This window comes from Thamnophis sirtalis, unplaced genomic scaffold, assembly GCF_051295495.1.
Source record: "Thamnophis sirtalis isolate CommonGarterSnake01/CBP01778 unplaced genomic scaffold, rThaSir2_p1.2 scaffold_1, whole genome shotgun sequence".
Lineage (NCBI taxonomy): Eukaryota > Metazoa > Chordata > Lepidosauria > Squamata > Natricidae > Thamnophis > Thamnophis sirtalis.
The window spans coordinates 107860656-107885779 of NW_028261381.1; the positions used below are offsets into that span (position 1 = coordinate 107860656).

Below are 25124 nucleotides of genomic sequence, written 5' to 3' on the forward strand. Positions count from 1 at the left end.
TTCTGCCTTCTGGTGCTTTGTAGAATAATTTTGCGGCAGCCTCTCAAATACTGGAATACTGTTATGTCTTCCCTAATTCTTTTTTTCTTTAGACTAACTAGCCAAACCCAAATCCTGCAGCCGTTCTTCATGTTTTATTCTCCAGGCCTTTGGTAATCTTAGTTGCTCTTCTCTGAACTTTTTCCAAGGCCTCATCATCTTAATGTGTGAACATGGTATTTCTAGTTTAGTTTTCATCCTATATGGCAATAAAATGATCTCTGCATTATTTTCGTATGAACTCTCATTTGTAACATAACTACAGCAAAAATAAACGTTCTCTTTCTATATACACACACACACACATTTCTATACACAAACACACACATATCATCTACCCACACATTTTTATAATAAAGAACAGCACGTGCAGAAACAAACTGTATTTAAGGTACTTTCTCCTTTCCTAAAGATCCAGAAAACACGTAACTTTTAAGACGAGTCTTCCACCAAAACCGAACTATAATTCCCAGAATCCCTTTCATCGCGGAAGACTTGTTGTGATGAAGAGCTAGTGTCGGAGGCCAATCATAACTCGAGTTGCACTTTCGTGGAAGTTTCCTGGAGAGAAGTGGGAAGCTTTGAAAAGAGTCCAGGTTAGGATGGGTGATTTGGTTTGGTTTGGGGTTGGGCGGGGTAAGGCGTTCTCCCGACGGGGGCATAATTATTATTATTTTTCTGCAGCGGAGGGAGACCGCTCTTTTGTCCCGCCATGATTGAGACAGGAAAACCCGCGCGCTTTAAGGTCTAGGTTGCTATTTGGTGCTGGACTTTTATTTCAGGTCGTTTGTGCAAACATGGATGCATCGTGGTCTCGCGGAGTCTGCGGGGCGGGCGTGGGGTAGCTGCCTCTCCGGGCTGCATATACCCAGCCCCTGAATGCTTCTCGGTGCCCCTCGGTGTTGGACTACCCTGCCACTCTTGCTGTTTAGCGCTTGGATGATGGGTCTTCCTCCTTGCTTCTCTGCTTTTGCTCAGATCTATTTCTATCCTGGTGAAAGTTAAGCCTTCCAAAACACGGAGAGAGTTGCTGCGCAGCCCCAGGAACGATCTCCCAGTGACAACCTTGTGCAATTGCTGTGTCACTTGATCACAGGCCGTGGTCTGTCCCGCAGAAGTCTGCTTTTACTAGGGGAAAAAAATTAGCTTAATGACAACAAGAACTTTAAGAGAGTTGGGGTGGGGGTGGAATGTGAGTGGGAAGAAGAGTTGATGGAGCTGAATATAGTTAGGCGTTGAAGAAAATTGAAGTAATTCAATGATAGTGATTAATAAGAGATTCAAGAAGGATAAAGGATATAACTTTTCCAATAGAATATAATTAAACTGGAAAGTTCTGCAATATTTGGGTGGTCATGAACTTGAATGGTTAGATGGGAGCATGAAGATCCATATTCCATAACAATAAACAATAACTATGTTGCTTTACAAATTGGGACAATGTACCCCTGAATATTAATTGCTTGAGAATATATGCAGGATAGTAATATTAACTATTATTTTGAGTTCATCAAGGGATGGACTAGATGCATCAGATGTTCTGTTTTTTTTCCCTGTGAGTCTTTCAATTCATGTGTTGGCTGATGATGGAGATAATTCTTTTTTAAAAAAATATTACTTGTTTTAATTATTTTTTTACAATTTTCTTCTGTACAACATTTCTATATTGGTGTACATACCATTGTATATGCATTTCTGATGATCTCATCTCTTCCAAATTGGCTTCTAAAATAAAGCCAGGCTGTCAAACTCACGTCCCATGTCATGCGCTGGTCACTCCTGGTTTAGGCAAGGGGGAAAAAGTCCCAATATGTCGTGATATCACCATGATGACATGATTTTGACACCCCTGAAATAAAGGGATGAAAAGTGCTGATATTTTTTCATCATCATCTGCTGGGTAAAATTTGCATTTTCTCTCAAATGAAGAGTAAAAAAAATGACCGGACAATTAATTTTACTATTTTTAGACCCAGAAAAAAAAAACATCTCATTTTGCAACAGGCTATATTCCAAAACCATTTTGCTCCCTTTCACTTTTTCTCCTCAGAGTAATTTTTGTAAAAAAAAATAATTTTGCTTTCAGGAGAAGAGATTAAAGAAAGATATATCACGATTTGAAGGAAGCAGATATCACTTGTAAGAGTCTGGCTTCAGTTATTCCCCAAAAGATTAAATAAAAAATTGAAATGTAGTTTAGATGGATGGGTTATTATGAAACAAATGCCCTCTAATGGCTTGAATGAATTTTCCTACCTCTAGTACGTGTAACTGCTTTTCTGCCAAGGAAAAGCATCCAAAATGTTGCAGAGCATAATTAAAATATAGTACAATGCACTTTAAAAGTAGAGACATAAAATCAGATAAGTAATACTAGAAAGTAAGGCAGCAGGCAAAAGGAAGATTGAAAATTTCCTAAAGTCAAAAGAATTATAGGTAGATAAATTGATCTTAGCTGCAGTCTCCAAATGTATAATAACACTTGGGTAATTACAACAAATCAAAGGGACGTGATGGCTTAGTGGCTAAGATGCTGAGCTTGTCGATCAGAAAGGCTGGCAGTTTGGCGGTTCAAGTCTCTAGGCGTGTAACGGAGTGAGCTCCTATTACTTGTCCCAGCTTCTGCCAACCTTGCAGTTTGAAAGCATGTCAAAATGCAAGTAGAAAAAATAGGAATCACCTTTGGTGGGAAGGTAACAGCATTCCATGCACCTTTGATGTTTAGTCATGCCGGCCACATGACCATGGAGACGTCTGGACAGCGCTGGCTCTTTGGCTTTGAAACGGAGATGAGCACCACTCCCTAGAGTTGGGAACAAGTCGGGAATGAGATGAGTACTTCCCCCTAAAGTCGGGAATGACTAGCACATATGCTTGTTTGTTGCAACCTAAATTATGGTGACATTTGTTTTGAAACAGTGTAATCTGAATAGCTCAGTGGCTAAGATGCTGACCTTATCAATCAGAAAGGTCGGCAGGTCAGGAGTTCAAATCCCTAGTGCCACGTAATGGAGTGAGCTCCCGTTACTTGTCCCAGCTTCTGCCAACCTAGCGGTTTGAAAGCATGTAAAAATGCAAGTAGAAAAATAGGGATCATTTTGGTGGGAAGGTAACAGCATTCCATGCGCCTTCGGTGTTTAGTATGCCAACCACATGACCACAGAGACATCTTCGGACAGCACTGGCTCTTCAGCTTTGAAATGGAGATGAGCACTTCCCCCTAGAGTCGGGAACAACTAGCACATATGTCCAAGGGGAACCTTTACCTTTAATCTGAAGAATCCTGAAGTGAAGGCAGTTTAGTAGAATGTGCTAACTACAAGGGGAAAAAAAGACACTTGTCTTTGCTTGCACTCTGAATAATGCAAACTGAGGAAGAATAAAAAATCTTAAAAGGGATATTAGCAGAAAGTTATGGTAGAAAGAGCAGGAACTGTTACTGAACAACAAGTTGAATGCACTGAGCTGAATATATGTTTGTTCAGCACACATGTTATTTAATACTATGCAAAATGAGTTTATTTTTAACTGTAGATTCTGAATTAATATTATTTCTTTGTCAATTGGTTATAGAATTAACTTTCTGGCCAATAACTATGTGAACATGGAAAATAAAAAGCTAAGAAGAGCAGGTTTACCTCATGATCTTTGTGAGAGACTAAGTCGACATCAGATTACTACTTGCCGGGTAAGAAAAGTTCTTTTATGAAGAAAAATATATAATAAATGTGACAGTACTTGAAGCGTGTGGCTTTGAGCATATGTAAAGCATGTACTTAATGCTTGTTGCAGGACTTCTTATGTCTTTCATTCCTGGAATTAATGAAAATGACTGGACAGAGCTATTGGAATGTCCAGAAACTTTTTCGGACTGTCAGCCAATCCTGTGCTCCCAAAATGCAAACGGTAGGTATGCTTTCATAAATCAGGATAGGACCCCCCCCCCCAAGTTCTAACTTTAATCTTCATATCCTTCTATTATTCCACCAGCTGACTAATCTCTCTCCAAGTTGCCTTGATCTTATCCCTTAACCTTATTTTCTGGAGGGGTGGGTTATGTACTGCTGTTCTTGATTGTGTAACCATGCATCTCCAGGATTACAGCAGCTGTAACATAGATAGACCAGTTGTTTGGTTTGAATGCTAATGGCATCTTCTAGCATACTATCTAATGCAGGGATGCCAAACTCGTGGCCTAAATGCGGGCTAAATGTGTCAAGTTCTGGCTCTGCCCCTGCCTGGTTTAGTGAAGGGGGAAAAAGTCCCAATATGTCACATGACACTGCTGTGACGATGCGAGTTTGACACCCCTGGTCTAATGGTACTTCTCTATTGAGCATGGTAACCCATTTTGAGAATCAACTGTAGCTAGTTTATAGATGATCTTATGTCCAATATCAGCAGCTGTGCTGTGTAATGGAGAGTAATGATGTTTCAGCTTCAGGTGTTGGCTGCACAGCCAATTGTTGTTCAATGTCGTCTTAAGTTCTTGAGTCTGGGATGTAATGTGTAGTTGGTCTATTGCTGTGAGAGCAGCTTCCGCTTTACGATGTTGAAGTGTTGAGTAACTAGCTGGTTCTCTGTTAGTGTGGATGCAGATTGTCTGTCCATCCAAAGTTCATACATACCCCCATACCATTAAGACATCTGTTGTAGGAACATCCTATCAATTCCAGGTTCTCTTATCTTATCCATGTATGGTTTGTTCAATTTTGAGATCCAGTAATTGTGGTAAGAATGGAGATATAAGATACTAAAAGCACGTTCTGGGTAAATTAGCAGAAATTTCTTACTCAGAACCAAATTCTCTACTATGTGAAAGAATATCTCTTGTTCAAAAGGAAGCAACTTAGTTTCTACAGTGCAAAGATAAATCCTTCTCACCAATCTTAGAATTCTTTGAATGTTATCAAGTACCTGGCTTAGGTGACCTGCTGAATATCATTGATTTGGATTTGAAGTAAGTCCATTGTCATAACTTCAAACAATCCTATTATAGTTTGAGATTAGATATGCTTTTGAGTTTGCTGGCTGCTTAAAGAATGGACTGCTGTTTAAACAGAATGACCAGCTCTTACAATATAGGGATATGGTTCTATAATTAAGTTATAACTGATTTTGTGATAGTATTCAAGTCCTCTGGCAAATATTAAATCATTTATGATGGCTAAAATTGAGTTTAGCCAATTCAATAGTCCAATAGTCCAATTGTTAATCCAATTAAAAATAAGTAGATTTCAGTGGTTTGCTTATGCATATATAGAGTGAATGAAGTTAGAATTACTAAATGGATGGCACAAACGAAGATTGAATGGGTTGGCAGGAAGAAGAGGACTGGGAAAAAATTGATTGTAAAGAACTGATGAGATTCTGAAAAAGGAAGAACTATAGGTTTAAAATAGAGAAAGCAAGGCATGAAGAAGTGGGAGCATATGGCAGAAATTTGCAAGTATAGAAATACAATGAATGGCATTGTGAAACAGATTGAGCTACTTTTTCATTTCTGTTTCTTGTGTCTTTAATTTCTTAGGCGTAATATTTCTTTCTGTTTCTCCACATTTTGCATAAAAGAGCTTACCTTAAATGGAATAATGTGCATTTATGTCTATCTGTGTCTGCATGTGTATATTCATGTTATGTCATATCATATGTCACAAAGAAGTCCAAAAGTATCATTGCAAATTAGTCGAATAGGGATTAAAATGGCAAATTCCCCTTAGCCTAAACTAGTGTACAGTGATAGTGATGGGGCCAATGAAATACCTACTACACAGACACAGTGATTATTCTGAAATAGCAATGACAGGCAAGGAAACAATTTTAGGTAGATAGTGAAATATGTAGTTGCTATAAATCTGATTCACCCACTTTTAAGTGGAAGCATTTCAAATAACCCCAATCTCTTGGGGAAAAGCAAACTATTACAAAATCCCAAACTTCCCCCTATCTTTCACTTATTTAAATTCATGGATAAATTCCTTTATAAAACTCATAGTAGTTCTTCATAGGGACTTCAATAAAACTTTCAGAGAATCCAGACTTTAGAGCCAATCAGTTTTCCTGGATAGGGTTATCATTGAGTGGACTTCCAAGCTATTTTTAACCACAAGGGTAATATTTTCTTCTGCAGATGTGTCATGCAAATTAAACTTTTTTACTCTCCAAAGAAGGAAAAGACATACTTACATGTCATGGTAATATTAAAGTTGAAGTTTGCACTATACAAATACTTTAGCCTTTATATTATCTTCAGAAAACTTGTGGTCAGAAAACTTGTGAAAATCTTAATGAAGGCAAGAAAATAAATTAAAAACCTACCAGGAATTTTCTTTTATATTTTGGTAAGCAAAACACAGCAGTTGTACTTTTGAAAGAAAGTTATACGAAGCAGTTTTCTTAACAATTATATATAACATCTTTTAAAATGATTCCTTGTTTTAGGCTTATGAAATGAAAATGAAAAGAACCAACAATCCTTCAACAGCATTCTTGGCAACGACTCTAGAAGAGCTGGATAAAATATTGCATGGTGGAATTGCCTGTGGCAATCTTACAGAGGTAAAAGGTGGACATTTAGCTACACTTACTTGTATCTGTTTATTTAACATATTTTCAGTGAATATTCACTGAAATCATACTCATATTAACATATGAGGCATGAAGGTCATTCCCACATATCATTATACAATCTCAAAGTACTCTAAATAGTGTACAGCATCAGCCTTAAACAACACATAGAATAATAAATACTTGATTTTTTTAAAAGTATCAAAACCAAAACATAACCAGAAAAAAAAGCAAAGGCAAGCCCCAAATAAAATGCTAGATAGGTGCCACAGTCAACATGGACAAAAGCAGATTGAAATAAAACAATTTTAAGATGTTTCTGGAACTGTGGCAAGGTGAGAGAATTGAATGTATTTCCTGGGGAGAGTGTTCCATAAATGTGGGGGTTGTTAAAAAAGAAGGCCTATTCCCCCCCCCCGCCCCTTGCTCACAGATTTCATGAAGGGGGGGATCTTTAAGCTGGGCTTCTCTCTTTGACCATAGGACACCAGCAGATTCAGTGTTGCCTGATGTCCCCTGCTACTCCACCATTTAGAACTTTAGAGATAATAATCAGCATGTTGAATTGGATGTGAAAGTCTACTAATAATCACTGCAATGGCTTTATATTAAATATGTCAGGTATCGGCAGTATCATGCCAATAATCATGCCACTGCGTATTTTAAAAATCATTTGTGGCTTTTAAGCTGTCTCCAAAGATAGCCCAAGATAGAGGGCACTGCAATAGTCCAGTCAAGTGGTCATTAGGTTTGGGCCCTGTTGCACCTGGTTGGTTTAAAACTGGTGAATCGTTTCGTTTTGTTTCGTTTCGTTTTATTGAGCTTGTATGCCGCCCACTCCCGAAGGACTCCGGGCGGCTTACAATAAAACAAGGGAAGGGGATAATACACAAGACAACAAATTAAAAATATACAACAGTCACAATTTCCGAGGGGCTGGATATTTCGAAAGCCCCCCGGCCTGCTGGAGCAGCCAGGACTTAACAGCTTTGCGGAAGGCCGGGAGGGTAGTGACGGTCCGGATCTCTACGGGGAGATCGTTCCAGAGGGCTGGAGCTGCAACAGAGAAGGCTCTCCCCCGGGGAGTCACCAGCCGACACTGGCTGGCAGATGGGATCCGGAGAAGGCCTAACCTGTGTGATCTAATCGGTCTATGGGAGGTAATCGGCATCATCTGAAGGTAGACATAACCTCCTCAGCTATAACTTCTGTCTCCTGTTTGAGCAGGAGCTATGGATTCAGGAGCACTCCCAAACTGTGAAACACCTATGCGGGGTAACACAACCACATGCAGAGTAACTAGGACCAGGTTGTGTTTTGTCTCATTCAGGTCTTTATACCCTCATCAGTTGTGGTTATTTTCTGCTTTAGTTACCTTATTTAAAACATAGGTTTTTTTATCCCATACTTTTGTGGCTTCACTTAAAGAACTGAAAAAAATTTGCTATTCATTTTTCTGACTGAGATGTGGTTGGAAAGTTGAGATTTGGATACTTTTTCCCTATTGCCAATTCTTATCCTGGTCCTCTGAGAGTTAGAAAAATGTTCTGGCACTAATTCCCCAGCATTTTTTAAAAAAACCATTTAAACAAGGAATTGAATCATATCTTTTTGTGATTATTCATTGCTTGTCTTGAAAATAATGACCCATTACATGAAAAGTGGCATTCTTTTTATAAAGGAAAAGTTAAATGTTGTTACTTTAGGGAGGGATTTTGTACCTAACTTCAGATTAAAAATAGAACAAGATATCTTCAGTGAATTCTCAGCCATGATGGGATGACATTTTCAACATTTTTCTCTCTTTTTGTATTCATTCCATCAGTTTCTAAATGAAAGAATATGCTCAGCCAGATTTTTGTGGGAGAGAGTTAAGCCATGCTCAAATTGAAATCAATAAGATTCTAAAACTGTTAACATTATAGTTTCTGCCAAAATGAAAGATGATACAAATGCTGGTTTTGAAAATAATACAGAAATAAGTTTTTATTTTCATTGATGATAAAACTTAAGATGCATATGGTTTGCAACGTTTGTGAATGTGTGCCAATAAGTGCCAATTGGGCATGTGTCATCCTGCAGGTTGTTAATGGATTAAGTTAAAACCCCACCTTTTCCCCATGTTTAGCTTGCTCCCTTCCTTTCTTTCTTTGTTAATTTTAACTCCATTTTAATGTTGATATTTATTGTTTTAATATTTAATGCTTATTGATTGTAAGCCATCTAGAGTCCCCACCAGGTGAGGTGGTCATTATATTAATCAAATCAAATAAATTTGATAAAGAGCTTTAAAGTTTAGATTGGAAAGATTTTCACCCTATAATGAAAGCAAGCAAGCAAACAAAAACATGGTTTAATTACTCTTGAAAGAAGAAAAAATCTGCTTATGAGAAATCTTATGTTTATGTTCCCGTCAATAGTCTGTGGGAGTTCCCAAGTTGAGCAATCAATCATTGGATTGATTTTGATGGCTGTGATAGAGTAAGGACAGGCAGACACGGAGGGCTGGGATTGTGTGGTGAAGCTGTTTTGTACATTTGATTATATACTTCATCAAGAGGAACGTTTCTGATAACAATTCTGTTGTTTCTGGCAAGGCTACATTCTTAAGTTAAAGTTAAAGAAAACATCCCAAATGAGCTAAACGCTTGTTAAATTATGGCAGCTATTCCAAGCAATATATGTTTGTATTTCATAATCATGTTATTCTGAGTTTTTCTTTTTTAAAAAAAAACCTTTAAACCTCCCCCTTTAGTACTTTGGGGGAAAACAAGAAACCAAAAGCCCATGGGAAATGAGGAAATAACGTTTATTGAATTTTCAACCTCCAAAACTTAACCATCGCAGTTGGAAATGTTATATTTTTCCATACGTTACTAGTGTTGCAATCATTCACTGTATTGGACTTAAGACTTGAACCATGAACTAAGCATACAGGATCTTAACCTGTGTTGTAAGTAGTAATTATTGTAGAGAAAAGAGAGGAAAAGATACCTGAAAGTAAGAATAGCTAAGTGTAAATAGAATTTAGATGGTAAAAATATCCTGATAATTGCATTCATCTAGTTACAAATTTGAAACTGAATCGAAACATTCAGAAATCTGCGAAAGTTGCTCCATCAATATAGTACTTAACCACAGTGCAGCTTTCTGAAAGTTTCTTCTGGAGAATCTGTGTTCACTTCCAAGTGAGAAGAAAGACACTGGAAACATGGAGACTGTTTGTAAAGATGATTTAATGGTAGACAGGATCAAATGGTTTGAGGTCCTGGGCAAAAAAGGGAAGAGATGCTGAGAGTGCCTGGTTTTTATGCCTTCTCTGGGCTTTTGAATTTGAGCTTGTATTCTGATTGTCAGACTCCCATGGGGCCATGTAGGGGTAACTTTGTAGGTGGTCTGTGTCCCAGGCTTGGTTGAGCCTTGCTGGGTGATGATGTAATGAAGGGGTTTTGGACAATTCCTTCTGTGGCTCTGCCTGAAGGTGGTAGATCTTTGTTATCTTCCCTATTTCCCTGAAAATAAGACATCCCTGAATAATAAGTTATTCTGCCCCCCCCTCGTCCTACACCAAAGCACGCTAAGACAAAGATACTGCAAGGATTTATTAACACAGACAGGACCTTGGCAGCAAGCCAGCACAGTCCAGGCTTGGCAGCAATCCAGCACAGTCCAAGCCTTGGCAGCAATCCAGCACAGACAATACAGTGGCAGCAATCCAGCACAGACTAACCTTGGCAGCAATCCAGCCTGCCAGGCTAGCCACGAAAGTTCTCCAATGTTAGTGAATATGTTGACTCCTGCAAAAGGGCGTGTGCACAATCATTCCTTTTATAGTCTTGAGAGGAGCCTAATTACCACTAGCTGAGTGCAATTATCTCCTGTAACTGCGCAACTGTTCCTTATGCCTATTAGCTCTTCGGTGCCGGGCATCCAGGAACAACTCCCTTGGCTCCTCCCCACTTCTCCAATGCATGACATCTGGCTCACACTCCCTTGTCTCCTCCCCACTGGTCCAAGGCTCAGGTGCCTCCTGGTGGCCAACCAGCCTCTCTGCACCCTGCTCAGAGTCAGAACCGTGTACAGGGTCCTCCCCATCCTCCAGAGCCGACTCATAGGGCCCCTTGCTGTCGGAGTCTGGTGGCAGCTCCAACGGCTCCTGCTGGTCCACAACAATAAGTTCTCCTCAAAAATATTGCAACACAGCAGCAGCCATGAGGTGACCACGCTCACTGCCTCCTGCGTCTCAAAAATAATAACACCTTCCCAAAAATAAGGCCAAGTGCTTATTTCTGGGGGCGGTGTTCAATAGAAAATAAGACCCTGTCTTATTTTCAGGGAAACACGGTAGAATAGACTGGTCTTAATGGCCCATTGACAAAGGTGGGGGGCTGAGTTTCTGCCTCTCTTTTAGGCGAAATATTCTTTTAATATTTCCTACAATATTTTATTTTTCTAGGAGAGGGGTGGATGCTAATTTCCTACACTCCCTTGTCATGATATATGGCTCAGACGTAGATATGAAAGAGACAGCCTACCCAATCCAGACCAGGAATCTTGAGGTGTGGGGAGGAGATATGAGAGGAAACAGTCACTTTTTGAGCTCCCCTTCTTTGAAATCCTCCCCCTCCCCCGAATCATAGCCTTACAAAAGCAAGTAAAAGGTGGTGTTTTTGAAAGGTTTGGGGGATTGAAATTATAGACACCATAACAGTTCTATTTTGTATATATGTTACATATTAATTTTGTTATTATAGTCCCAAGTTATGCAAAATTTGGTGGAAATGTATTAGTAGAATTTGGTTTGTTACAAGGAATATATGTGGGTCAACAGAAGTAAAACTAGCTGTGTCTATGAATGTACTTTTGCTTGTTTTATTATATATTATATTATAAGAGCCAAGGTGGCGCAGTGGTTAAATGCAGCACTGCAGGCTACTGCTAGATCAGCAGTTCAGCGGTTCAAATCTCACCGGCTCAGGGTTGACTCAGCCTTCCATCCTTCTGAGGTGGGTAAAATGAGGACCCAGATTGTTGGGGGCAATATGCTGACTCTCTGTAAACCGCTTAGAGAGGGCTGAAAGCCCTATGAAGCTGTATATAAGTCTACTGCTATAAGGGTTGGAGAGGTCAGAAGAACCCTAAAAGGTATAATGAATGGTGTTACTATAAACTAGATTTGACTGTTTCCTTATCTTTTCTTATATCATGCCTTTAAATTATTTGGTATAGCATTACTATATTTTATTTGAAAGACATGATGGATATTTTAAACATATATGTTTTGAAAAATAAACATATATGTTTTTAAAAATAACGTATTTGGACATTGCATTGTATCCTCAAAATCCATTATCTCAAAATCTACTACTTTTGCTATGTTTTAAATCAACCTGAAATATGGTATTGTGAAATACATGGTACTACTGAAGTATAATGATGTGGTGTCTAAAATTAAAAACAGTAACTGCAGGTTTACAGAAAGATTATAATGCTGTTTGTGCCTATTTCTGTTATTAGATAACGGGTCCATCAGGTTGTGGCAAAACTCAGTTCTGTATTATGATGAGCTTGCTGGCCACAATGCCCACTAAAATTGGAGGATTGGATGGGGCAGTTATTTACATTGATACAGAGTCTGCATTTACTGCTGAAAGGTAATACAAAAAAGTATTTACAGCTTTAGAAGACGTGTTTCATTACATATATAGTGCACGTGCATCCTGGAATTAGTTCATGTGCCATAGTGTTGTTTTGAAGGTGACGAAAGATCTAAGTCAAATTCCAGTATTGTCTTCTCTTCCCTCTGCCCAATTTCATATTTTTCCACCTCCAAACATAGAGACCAGATTTTGTATAGTCCAACACTCCTTTGCAAAAATAGCCAGCTGTATTTTTTGGGGGGGAACTTACCACCCACCGGCATTAAAGGAAACATTGCTTTTCTAATGCTAACAATTCAGTGAAATTCCCACCAGAGTGCAGTCCTGATCCAGTTGAATTTAATAATGAATCCACTATGAGCATCTACAAATATTTGTTTCCAATCCTCTTAAGGAAAATGTAACCAGATTACTGATAATCTAGTGTGAATGCACTGACAATTGGGAATGCATTTGAGTATATTTGTTGAAAGAGAAGAAATACTTATTTTTTTTAAAAAATCATTTATGTAATTTAGTTTGGGGCTGAAAATTCATTCCGAAATAATTGTTAAGATTAAATGCTGCTCCTATGTGTTTCTTCCACTTGGCCTTTCTGTGATGATACATAAGTGTTCCATTGCACACCTTCAAAGAGGTTAAGCCTCGGAATACTTTCAAAAATTCGAGAGTTTGCACATTTTCAGAGTGGTTGTTTGTAGGGAGTCAAAACTACTCCACAAAGTGCCCACCTGTCTGCTATTTTTTCTTCTAATTTAAGACTGAGATGCACAGATGTGATCGAACAACTTTTCTGCTTATAGCAAGAACTAAAAAAAAAGAGACCTTTCAAGTTATGCTTGACTCCTGATGATATGATGGACATGTCCATATTGTCTTGTTTGCCACAATACAGGAGTGATATGCCATGCCCTCTTCAGGGATATGTTTTTGACATTCCAGAGTGTACTGTAACTTACAGTAGTATGAGCACTATAGTCTCCCACTGAATTACTGCATTAACCAACTCCATCCTCACTTAACTTTTGGAGACCAGCCAAAATCAGCTGAGTTTTCATCTATGATGGATGGAGTAAGGGCTACAATCTACAATCTCTGAAGAAAATGGGGATCATGCTTCTCAAGAAGCAAATCTTTTGTATTTCTCAATCTTGAAAGAATTTGGGAAGTTGGTAAATAGTCCCTCCTTGAATGACTGTGAAACCTCTTATATGTGAAAAACGAAGAACTGGCAGCAGAAGACATCAGTGCATCAAGTGTACCACATAATAGGGAATCTCTTGGTAGTTATCTCTGCTTTTGGTGTTAGGGGTAGTTCTCTTCCTCTGTCAGTGATCTAGCCAGTGATCAGGTCTGGTCTTCCTGAGTGATTAGTGATCTAGTTCCCACAAGCTAGTTGATTAGGTGGATAATTGGAGAAATGAGGGGATATTTACAGCTATCTGCTCTTCGTTATTCATCTGTATTTATTGCTATTCTTGAGAATCAGAATATGCTGCTTAGTATGAATTTCACAAAAATTTGGGGTGGGATGTATTTAAAGATATATGTTGAAAAATATGAGAAAGAATCAAATATATACATTGTTAGTTTGTGTTTACTTTTCATTGAAATTTTCTGCATAGATAGCTTTTTTTCATATTCAATAATTCTAAAAATCAATGGTTATCTTTCTCAATAATTTTCTTTCGGTCCCAAACAGACTTGTTGAAATAGCACAACATCGATTCCCAGATTATTTTGCTACAGAAGAAAAGCTGATTGCAATGACAAACAAGGTTCTTGTCTATCAGGAGCTAACCTGTGATAGCGTACTAAAAAGGTAAGCAATCTCTCTCTTGAGGGCAGCACAGTATAATATAGAATATGAAAGCAAATGAATATCTGAGCCCTTTTATCTTTACCTGTTGGACATGCAGAAGTGGTGGATTGTTTATTTAAATTGGAGGCCTTGGGTACATATAGCAATAGTACTATTGCTATAGCATTTACTACTAAGTACTAAACAATAGTACTTAGACTTATAAACCACTTCACAGTGCTTTTACAGCCCTGAGTATTGCCCCCAACAATCTGGGTCCTCATTTTAACCACCTCGGAAGGATGGAAGGCTGAGTCAATCTTGAGCCTGGTGAGATTCGATCTGCCAAATTGCAGGCAGCTGGCAGTCAGCAGAAATAGCCTGCAGTACTGCATTCTAACCACTGCACTACCGTGGCATATGAATGTATATACATGCATTAATATGCAGTTATGGTACTTAATTTACTGATGTGAAGAAAATTAGATTGTTTCAAAGAAACAAAGTATCAGTGCACACTTATGAAGTTTATAGAATAATCATGCTATACAGTGTTACTTGATTCAAAAAATATTATACCAACATATCTATTTGTTTTTGAGCAACAACTTAACGTTAACTTCAAGGATGCCATTTCAATTTCCATTTCCTAGCCTAATTTAGATTTAGGATTTCCTGAAAATCTCTCTTTCAGTTACTGATCAGGTTCAGCCTTGTTTCAGCCTTTCAAAATCAAGATCCATTTGCAGCTAGAATCTAGAAAGATATGTAGATATTTATACCAAATTCTACAATTGCTATTTGGATTATTCTTTTCCCCCAGAATTAAATCTTTGGAAGAAGAAATAATTTCTAAGAATGTTAAACTAATAATAGTTGACTCAGTTGCTTCAGTAGTCAGAAAAGAATTTGATACAAAGCGTCAAGGTAACCTGAAAGAACGAAGCAATTTATTGACTAAAGAGGCTTCAATATTGAAATACTTGGCTGAAGAGTTTTCAATACCAGTAAGTTTTTTTTAATCTCTTTTTCATATGTGAAGTATTTTAAAGCCTTTTGTATTTTCAATGATTTAGAATGTCTGAAAACTTACTTGAAATACTGTAATATAGATGTAAAAAAATTGTTTGGCAAGAAGACTGATAAGTTTTTCTCATGTAAGAAGAAAGAATAATGTTTGTTCTGGTTTTCTGATCACAACATGAACAATTAATATTATTTTTTGCAGATTTATATTAGCATCTCGTGTTCTCATTCCTTAAGATTAGTCATTTGCTGATGAATCAAACCTCCTTGTAGAAATAAATTGATGGATTATATTCTGAAGCATACGTATCTGAGATTAGATTGTTCCACCATGGGGATGTTTGTAACTAGCCTTAGGAACAGCCCATATGATTCACGGATGGTAGTGTAACAGGAGATTCTCATTGCTAACATGGCAGATTAGCTGTGTCTTCTTTATGAGTTTGTATCATTATGATGCTACATGAGGTATTTGAGTGAATAGTCTTGAGCATTTTCAAGTCAAATGCCTTGCATTTTTTGAAAGTGGACTCTGGTAGGATAGTATTATGGGTTTAAAAGAAAACCTCTTAAAGTCAGGATTATCTTGTAATTTTAATTTAACTTAAAAAAATAAGTTTAATTTACATATGTATTTCATGTTGCCTTTTTCTTAACTCAGCTCATAATGTGTATCTCATGTTTTAGGTCTTTAATTCAGATCTTTCTGCTACTGGTTACTTACTGTTGTTTTGAAATACTGATATCCCATTAATCTTTCTATAGTTTAATTGTGGTAGAAATAAATATAATACAGTATATATTTTTTAAGAGTAAACAAAGCACAGGACAGAAATAAAGCAACTAGAAACCATTGCAGGGTTTTTTGAAAGCTATAGAAATATAATGGAGCAAAATTACATGGTAAGATTCAGAAAGGCAAGAACATGGCATCAGGTTTGGATCCCTGAGAAATATTTATATCAATTTTATTCAAAAACAATATTGAACTTGCAAACAGTTCAATATAAGATCAATGAAGGAACAATCTGGATCACATCTTTCTAAATGTTATTAATGAAAAGTGAGAACTGCCAGCATTTTGGTAAACTAAACTGAGAAGTCCCAAAGGCGCTTTTTCAAGAGGCAATTGGACTTTCTGATTTTTCTTTGAAGATGTTTTGCTTCTCATCCAAGATGCTTCTTCAGAAAGTCCAGAGAGGCGGGGCCTGACGTCGCTACAACACGACATGCAATCTTGGGGCTCCAGGATTGCTGTTGAATCTCTGTTGCTAGACGGTTCTTTTTGGACCTAAACCTTCCCGAAGAGATGGTGATAGAGAAGGGCATGTCCTGCTGATCTCAGGACATCGCAAAGACCCGGATTGATCCAGGAGAAAGCTCTTTTTGCCAGATACAAGAGCCATTTTAAGCTGCATAAAGGTTGGGACAGACCCCTGAACGGAAGCTGTGCAGGAGAGTGTGTGTCGGAATTGGTGAGATAAACTTTACTATTTACTACGAGGGAATATCCAAAAGACTTAAGTAAATTAAAATTGAAGACAGAAGAGAGCAAGCGGCGGATTAAGCCTCTATTAAAATTAGAGTGTTATCTTTCTTTTTAACTCCATTTTTTTGGGATGGAATTCTTACAAATGCCTCTTACTTTTTAAATTGGACTGGTTTCTTTTTTCCTTCTTCCTCTATTTTTCCTCACTTTTTGTATCTGTGGAGCAAGAATCTCTTCCTTTTTGTAATGTTCGGGTGGATTTTACCTTTTAAGCATTTTTTCCCCCTTAAACCTCGTAACAAAGAGAAGGATAAAAGCAGAAGAAAATGAAGTAACACTGCCATCTGGAGGTTTGGAAACACTAATTCCTTTGATCATTTAACGTATATGTTATATGTTAAAGTCCTTGATTTTGTTTATTGAAAGGAAGAGTGGGAAGAGCACGAGTTGTTTATACAGGTGTTCTTTTGGAGTATTATCAGTAGCTGGACTGGAGTAAAGAGAAGGCTTGGACTTGAAAGACTACAGTCAATTTGTTTGACATTTAGCAACAAGCCTTGGATGTTTTAGTGGCAGTGTTTACAACTTGGAAAAATGGTGCAGCAGAAAGAAGAAAAAGAATTAATTTTTGCAAAAAATTATGCTAGGAATCCCAAAAAATGCTAATCAGTACAGAGAACATTGAAAAGAATCTTGGGATTATAGAGCAAAGAGTAGAAAGAATGGAAGGAAGAACTGAGAATATCCATAAAACGATGATGAAATTTGAGGATAGAATTCAAAAAATTTCAGAAAAACATGAACAAAGTGATAAGAAAACTGTTATCATTGGAGAGATTGATCAACTGGAACTCTATCCTAGACCTCAAAACATGGAAGAAGAAAGGGGAGAAAATTTGGCAGCGATAAGGAAAATACCTTTGGCAGAAGCACCAGTGATAACCAAAGACAAGCTGATGGAAAGAACAGAAGAAGGGTTTCGAGTCTTTAAAACATATGCAATGAACAACAAGTTGCTAAGAGAAGTCCACATAAGATTTACTAAGAAAACAACTAGAATACAGATTTTACAAATGGCAAGAGATATTGGATGGCACTATTTCTAGAAGGATACAGGATGACGAAATGAAATGTTACAACAAAAATTAAGTTAAACTTAGTTAAATTTTGAGTATTATGTATAAGACAAAGTAATAATAGTTATAGTTGAATAAATGATTAACAATGAATAATGTATCTATATATACCAGAGGGATAATATGGAATTTTATATAAACTGTAAGTGAGAATATAAAGATGTAATATCATTGGATGATTCCAGGATGATGTAATGAAATGCCATAATATATAATTTACTTTAAATTTACCATGCTTCACATAAAAAGGAGATAATAATAGTTATACTCAATGAATGTTTTATAATAATAATTGTATATCTATATATTTGATTGATGATATGAACAATTGGATGTGCTGAAATGAGTAAGTTGACACATGAAATTAGAAAACAAGAAGATAATTTTATAGGATAGGGGATTTATCTTATCTGTAGTTAGATTAAAAAAAATACACATGGAATTGAAAATTATTAGAGAATGTTACCAAAAATTAATCAGAATAGGGTATAAAATATTTAATTATTGGATCTATTGAAGATGATGTAATGAACTACGACAATATAAATGAACCCATATTTAGAATATTTTGTTTAAAATGAGGAAATAATAGTAAAAGTCAAATAAATGAAGTATTATAATAAGAATGTATATAAACATATTTGATTGACAATATGTGACTTTATATAAAGTTTAAGCAATGACTATGGAAAGGATGCACAAAAACCTTGTAACCAATTGACACACTGTACGTAATGGAAGATGTATTTATGTTATATGTTTTTGTCTGTCTATGTTTGTTTAAAAATAAAAAAAACTTTTATATATAAAAAAAGAAAGTCCAGTTGCCTCTTGAAAAAGCACCTTTGGGGCAACCAAGACCTGGATGACTGAGAATCTCCATAGACATTAAACTGAGAAGTGCATCACTCTTGAGAGATCTTTGTGAGTTCATAATGTATGAAAATTAGTATTTTTTAGAGAGATAAAGTCCTTTGTCCAGACTGTGTTTCCCTGAAGATCCAACCAGAAAATAAGCCCTAGTATTATTTTTCAGGATGCTCGTAATATAAGTCCTACCTCAAAATAAACCTCAGTTAAAATTATCAGCCAGACGGACACATTTAGTACCGTATTTCCCAACAATAAGACCAAACTGGAAAATAAACCCTAATACATCTTTTGGAGCAAAAATTAATATAAGACCCAGTCTTATTTTGCGGGAAACATGGTATTTGCTATGAGAATTTAGTAAATAAATTGCACTTCCCAATTCAAGAATGATGCAGAGTTTGAGGCTTTTTGTGAACCCACAGATCCTGACAACTATGGCCAGAAGGGCTTTTGCACATCTTCATCTGGTATGCCAGTTACACGCTTTCATCTGCCTGCCCTTCAGATAGTCACTCATGCCCTAGTCACTTCATGGCTTGACTACTGCAGTGCTGTTCTTGGGGCTGCCTTCAAAGACTATGGTTGATTTTTTTTAGGATGAACAAATAAAATTTCTTCATTTATGTTTATCAAGAACTGTCATTTCTGTATTTCCTGCTGTTTTGATTTTTTTTGTGTGCGAATTGGTGGTTTAAGTCTAGGTTTCCTAAAGTGAAAGACTCAGTAATAAGGAGTTATTTAATTAGAACCTTTCAAACAATATATAATCCATTAAAATTATTGTCAGATTTGTAGATTGCAGCATATTATGTTAGGAATCAGAAGCAAATATTTGGAGCAAAATTGGTGATTTGTGCTTCTTTCAGTAAAATTGCCCAAACTGTCAGATTGTATGTTTGTGGGAATAATGTAAATACTAGAAACTGGATTAAAAATGTGTTTCTTTTGTTTTAGACTATAATAAAGATGTACATTTTCATAGGCTAATTTTAGACCATATCAGGTGCAAGCAACTAGAATAGCTCAATGAATGGTCAAAGAGGAATATAAGAATCTCACCTGACTATGCCTTTCCCTTGAAAAAAAGACTGATATACTCCTGATGCCTTAACTTCAAATGCTTCCTATCCCTCACAGAGTCCAAACTGGAATGTCATTTAACTCCCTCTTATCAGGGCCTCCTCCCCTTCAGCTGCTGGTTCCACCACAACCATGAGCAAAAAATATAAAATATTGAAGTATACCCTAGTTTACATTGAGTTTACATTTTCTGATTTTCCAATCACTGAAATTCTTAAATTCCTACGTGACCTATTGATATTTTTCCTCTAATAGTGATTTCAGTTTTGTATTCAGATAGGAATTCCTTTTCTAGTATAGATCAGTTATATACTGGATGCCTGGAAATACTATTCAGCAGTGAACTGGTGCAAGTCACATAACTTTAATCACTATCTGTGGATAAGCCAGGAAGCCCTTCCCAAGAACAATGTCTCTCGTGATGATGATTTGTTGGGGGGAAACCCATAACATTTAGTTTTGTTGTTTTCCTGATCAACATGAATAAATTTGGATTTGAAAGTATGACAAGTTGAACAGCTTCTACAAAGAATTTTTATGAATTTTGTGACCTTCTCTTACATTACATCACATCAATATAAACTAAATCCTTATGCTGTTCTGAAGGATTGATAGTTTTATTTATTTTTAATCTGTGCCTGTTATATTAATTATAATATAATCCAGACATCAGTTAATGAATCATTTGATTTTCATAAAAACAAATTCATTCATCTCAGTGAGTTCAAGTTGTATGACTTGTTTTTTGAAGTATATATGGTGTATCTGATGAAACAGCCACTAGATGGTGCATTTATTATGCAGCTAAATCTTGGTCCATTACAAGGAGATGCTCAAGATTTTCCCTTGTTTGGAGGCATTATAATGGGAATTAAAAGCTTTGGTTCTGTTAAAATGAAGCTAACACAGGAATTGTCTAATTTCCCACAATGCTGATGCCCCTCTTAATCTGAGCTGTACATTGTGAATATCCAATCAGGTTGAGCACATTAATAAGGTTTGATTAGTTCTTCATGCATTCATTAGGATGCAAATAAAATTTACCTCACAATCATCATCTGTTTTATTGGGGCCTACAATTATGAGAATTCTATTTATGTTAAATGAATTGTAAGTAGAATTCTTCAGATTATGCTGTTTAACGTTGTAACATCCGAAGCTGATGAGATTTTTGTGAAGGGAGAATGTAGAAGATAATTCCAGTTGTTAAATGAGTGAAGAGGGCTACGTTTTAAGAAACTCAATTTAGTTGGGTTACCAAGAATGTTATGATGAATAATAACTTAATATTAAAAGATGCAGATCTAGATGTGGTGGCCTAGTAGTGAAGACACTAATCTTCCACTTGAAAGGTTGAGAGATCAATCCTAGCAGATGTTTCTCTCCTAGAGCCCCCCCCTTCCTATAATATCTGCTGCGAAATCCAGGTAGGCATTAGGAAGGGTGGCCAGTAAACGCTCAGCTCTATCCTGTTGCCCCGGTTCTACTCTGAATAGGGACTACAGAGTCATAAAAAGAGATGTTGTTTTTGAATTAAAAGACACAAATCTATTGTGAGATAAAACTGCAAGGAAGAAGTATTAGTATAAATCATAGAAGTTACCAGTGTAACCTCTGCTCCCAAAGTCTAGGAATAACCATTGAAGTAGTTTCCAGATGTTTTGGACTAAAGGACTTAGGAACTGTGGCCAGCATGGCTGCTGGTAAGGGTGATAAGCCTTGTACTTTATCAAATGCCTTGCTGAAGTCCAAGTAAATTATATTGAGGAATGCCGTAGAAATAATTTACTTGGACTTCAGAAAAGCATTTGATAATGTAGACCATAAAATACTACTAGATAAAGAAGAAAAATGTGGGTTAGACAGCATCACCACCAGATGGATTTGTAACTGGCTGACCAATCGCACTCAATGTGTAGTCCGCAATGGAACTGCATCTTCATGGAGGGAAGTATGCAGTGGAGTACCCAAAGGCTCTGTTTTAGGCCCAGTACTCTTCAACATCTTCATCAATGATTTGGATGAGGGAATAAATGGGGAACTGATCAAATTTGCAGATGACACCAAGATGGCAGGAATTGCCAACACTCCAGAAGATAGGCTAAAGATACAGAAGGATCTTGACAAACCTGAACATTTGGCACTATCTAATAAAATGAACTTCAATGGTGAAAAGAGTAAGGATCTACATTTAGGCAAGAAAAACGAAATGCACAGGTATAGTATAGGTGGTACCTTGCTGAATAGTAGTAACTGTGGGAGGGATCTTGGAATCTTAGTGGACAACCATTTAAATAGGAGCCAGCAGTGTGCAGCAGCTGCCAAAAAAGCCATCACAGTTCTAGGCTGCATAAACAGGGATAGACTCAAGATCATGTGAAGTGTTAATACCACTTTATAATGCCTTGGTAAGGCCACACTTGGAATACTGCATCCAATTTTGGTCGCCACGATGTAGAAAAGATGTGGAGACTCTAGAAAGAGTGCAGAGAAGAGCAACAAAGACGATTAGGGGACTGGAGACTAAAACATGAAGAACGGTTGCAGGAACTGGGTATGTCTAGTTTAATGAAAGGAAGGACTAGGGGAGACATGATAGCAGTGTACCAATATCTCAGCGGTTGCCACATAGAAGAGGGAGTCAAACTATTCTCCAAAGCATCTGAGGGCAGAACAAGAAGCAATGGGTGGAAACTAATCAAGGAGAGAAGCAACTTAGAACTGAGGAGAAATTTCCTGACAGTTAGAACAATTAATCAGTGGAACAGCTTGCCTCCAGAAGTTGTGAATGCCCCAACACTGGAAGTCTTTAAGAAGATGTTGTATAGCCATTTGTCTGAAATGGTGTAAGGTTTCCTGCCTAGACAGGGGTTGGACTAGAAGACCTCCAAGGTCCCTTCCAACTCTGCTATTGTATTGTATTGTATTGTATTGTACCCTAGAAGGCCTCAAGCTGTTCACTGCTGTTTGTGTACTGCTGCACACAAAATACTGTTTTAAGATTTTTTTGCAAATATTTTTAGAGGAAGTGGGTGAATTAATGTGTATCATTTTATGTTGAAGAAGCTGCAATAGCTAACAATTCATTTATCAGGACTCTCAAAATAATGTATTTTAACCAGTAAACCCAGAAGGACCATCTTAGGCCACTTGAACTCAAATGACCATTAAGATTGACCCTGCTTAGAGGCCCTGCTTTCATCTTTCCATTCTAATAAGCAAAGTAATGACTGTTCACAGTGATTCAGATGTAACATCCTGTTAATAAAATTTCTTTTTCAGACAATATTATTTCAGAAGTAACTTCTAGGAAATAAAGGGGAACTTTCTATTATTCTTTTTACATTTACTTTGTCCAGTCAAATTCCATTGTATTCGTAGCCTTGATTGAAAAGAGACTGAAACTTTTAAAATAATACAAATATTTGCTGTGCTTATTCCAGATCCAAAAAGACATCAGTCATTTTTTGGTTGAAGGAAGTTGTATCTAGGGAATGATTTTAATTCCTAAGAAGCTTAAGAACAAATTCCTTTTTCAAAATTTGGGGGGCATTACTATTTCACCATTTACATAAACAACCTTCCACTAACATTTTGAGTTTGGGAGAATGTTTATATTAATCAGTATGAAGAGTTCCTTCCCTGTAATTTTGTTTTTTCTGAACCCATTATCTATTCTGTGATATGGACAGAATATAATGAAAAAGTTATACATGGCATAATTTTGAAACAGTTATTATATTATGTGCCTTGTAATCAAATATTGTTGATCTATTTAATTAAAAACAATTGTGTTATCCTGCTCTTTTTTCCTAAAGAGAAACTGACTTGCTGGGTGGCTGAAGTTTGGTCTTTGATTTGTAATAAACAGATAGCTTAATATGGCCATATGTAAATTGCTGAAATAATTCAATTTGGAAATATGTAGATGGCCATGGTATTGTTGATAGAAATTAAAGCCCATTTCCTTCTGAAGTCTTTTATGTTCCATCATACTGCTTTGCCCAATTTACATCTTTCAGATCTTCTGTGACAGTGGTATTGAAATTCTGTTTATTATATAGGGAATTGATTATAAAACATTGGTTAATCAAACCAGAGAATGATAGCTATGCAGTACTGAGGAATCTTTTTTTTAATATTTGATTTTGAAAGAGATGGCTAAAATTTTGCATGTAAGAAAAAGCTTTTGCTTATTTGCCTAATTTTGTTTCTTTTGTTTCTCCTGTGTTTGCACATAAGGAACATTTTTGTATGTGTGAGTCAGTGTTGACTCTGGTCATTCCCTGGACAAGTTCCTTGGTAAGGTGTTTTGGAAGTGGTTTAACATTGCCTGCTTCCTAGGGCTGTGAGAGAGTAGCTGGCCCAAGGTCACTCAGCTGGTTTTGTATTTAAGGTAGGTCTAGAACTCAGTCTCCTGGTTTCTAACATGGTGTTTTAAACGCAACACCATTTTTCGATGTAATTGTTCCACTTTACTTTGGTTTGGTCAGAAACTGTTTCATATTTTGTGTCCAATTCAATGTTACAAAGGAGAAGAATTGAAATAAGATCAGAGAAAGGCAGTAAAAAAGATTAGGAGCTGAAACAGAGAGACTGATGGAGCTGAGCATCTTTAGCCTCAATAATAAAAGAGGGAAAATTAGTGTATTTTAAACACTTGGAATGAAATTTCATTTAACAAATACATGACTTCTCTGTCATTCCAGATTGGAAGATACAAAATAACAGATGTAAATTAAGATTGGCAGATTGTAGTTGAATAAACCAGTTCCTTAGAGATATAATAGGCTTCTCGATACTTGATTTTTTAAAGCATCAATGTTTATGGTTGAAAACTGCACTCAAGACCCATTCTGTCAGTTTTATGCATTTCAATGTTTACTGAGACACCAATAAATTGACTGATTTTTTTTCTAGAGTTATCTGCATAAAGCAAATTTATTTGGAATTTAAATTTCTGTTCAAGATATTTTCTTAATATCAAAGTCTCTGCTAAAAATAACCAAGAATTGATAATAAAATTATATATAATGTAGTGCAATAATACTTTCCCTCTTATCTATGGCTATCAGAAGACTGAATTATTCAGAGAACAGTGTTTTATTATTTACTGGGAAAGTTCCTATTTTGTTGTCCCTAAGGTGCTTTTTCGAGAGGCAACTGGACTTTCTTATTTTTCTTTGAAGATGTTTCACTTCTCATCCAAGAACTTCTTGGAAGAGAAATGAAATGTCTTCAAAGAAAAAAAGGAAAGTCCAGTTGCCTCTTGAAAAAGCACCATGACCTGGATGACTGAGAATCTCTATAGACATTTCCTATCTTGTTCTGTTACTGAGAGCGACTGCAACTATGTCATAAAGATGAGGAAGACTATACATTCTTCTCATCACTAAAAATGGTAAATTCTCAACAAAAACAACAAAAAGCTCTCGCCACCTCCATGGCCTGCC

General features: G+C 36.7%; 1 protein-coding gene across 2 annotated transcripts in view; it reads left to right on the plus strand.

Moving 5' to 3' along the window:
* The first annotated feature begins 473 nt into the window (after nt 1–473).
* Nucleotides 474–25124, plus strand: part of RAD51B (RAD51 paralog B) — a 346004-nt gene continuing 321353 nt past the window's right edge. The window contains exons 1-7 of one of the 2 annotated variants that reach the window (XM_014072496.2): nt 481–635; nt 3613–3727; nt 3832–3945; nt 6481–6597; nt 12124–12260; nt 13969–14088; nt 14891–15074. In XM_014072496.2, coding sequence (XP_013927971.2) covers nt 3644–3727; nt 3832–3945; nt 6481–6597; nt 12124–12260; nt 13969–14088; nt 14891–15074 — 756 coding nt within the window. In that variant the 5' untranslated portion in view covers nt 481–635; nt 3613–3643. Of the gene's footprint in view, nt 636–3612; nt 3728–3831; nt 3946–6480; nt 6598–12123; nt 12261–13968; nt 14089–14890; nt 15075–25124 lie in introns of both variants that reach the window. The other variant, XM_087721346.1, reaches the window with a different exon arrangement.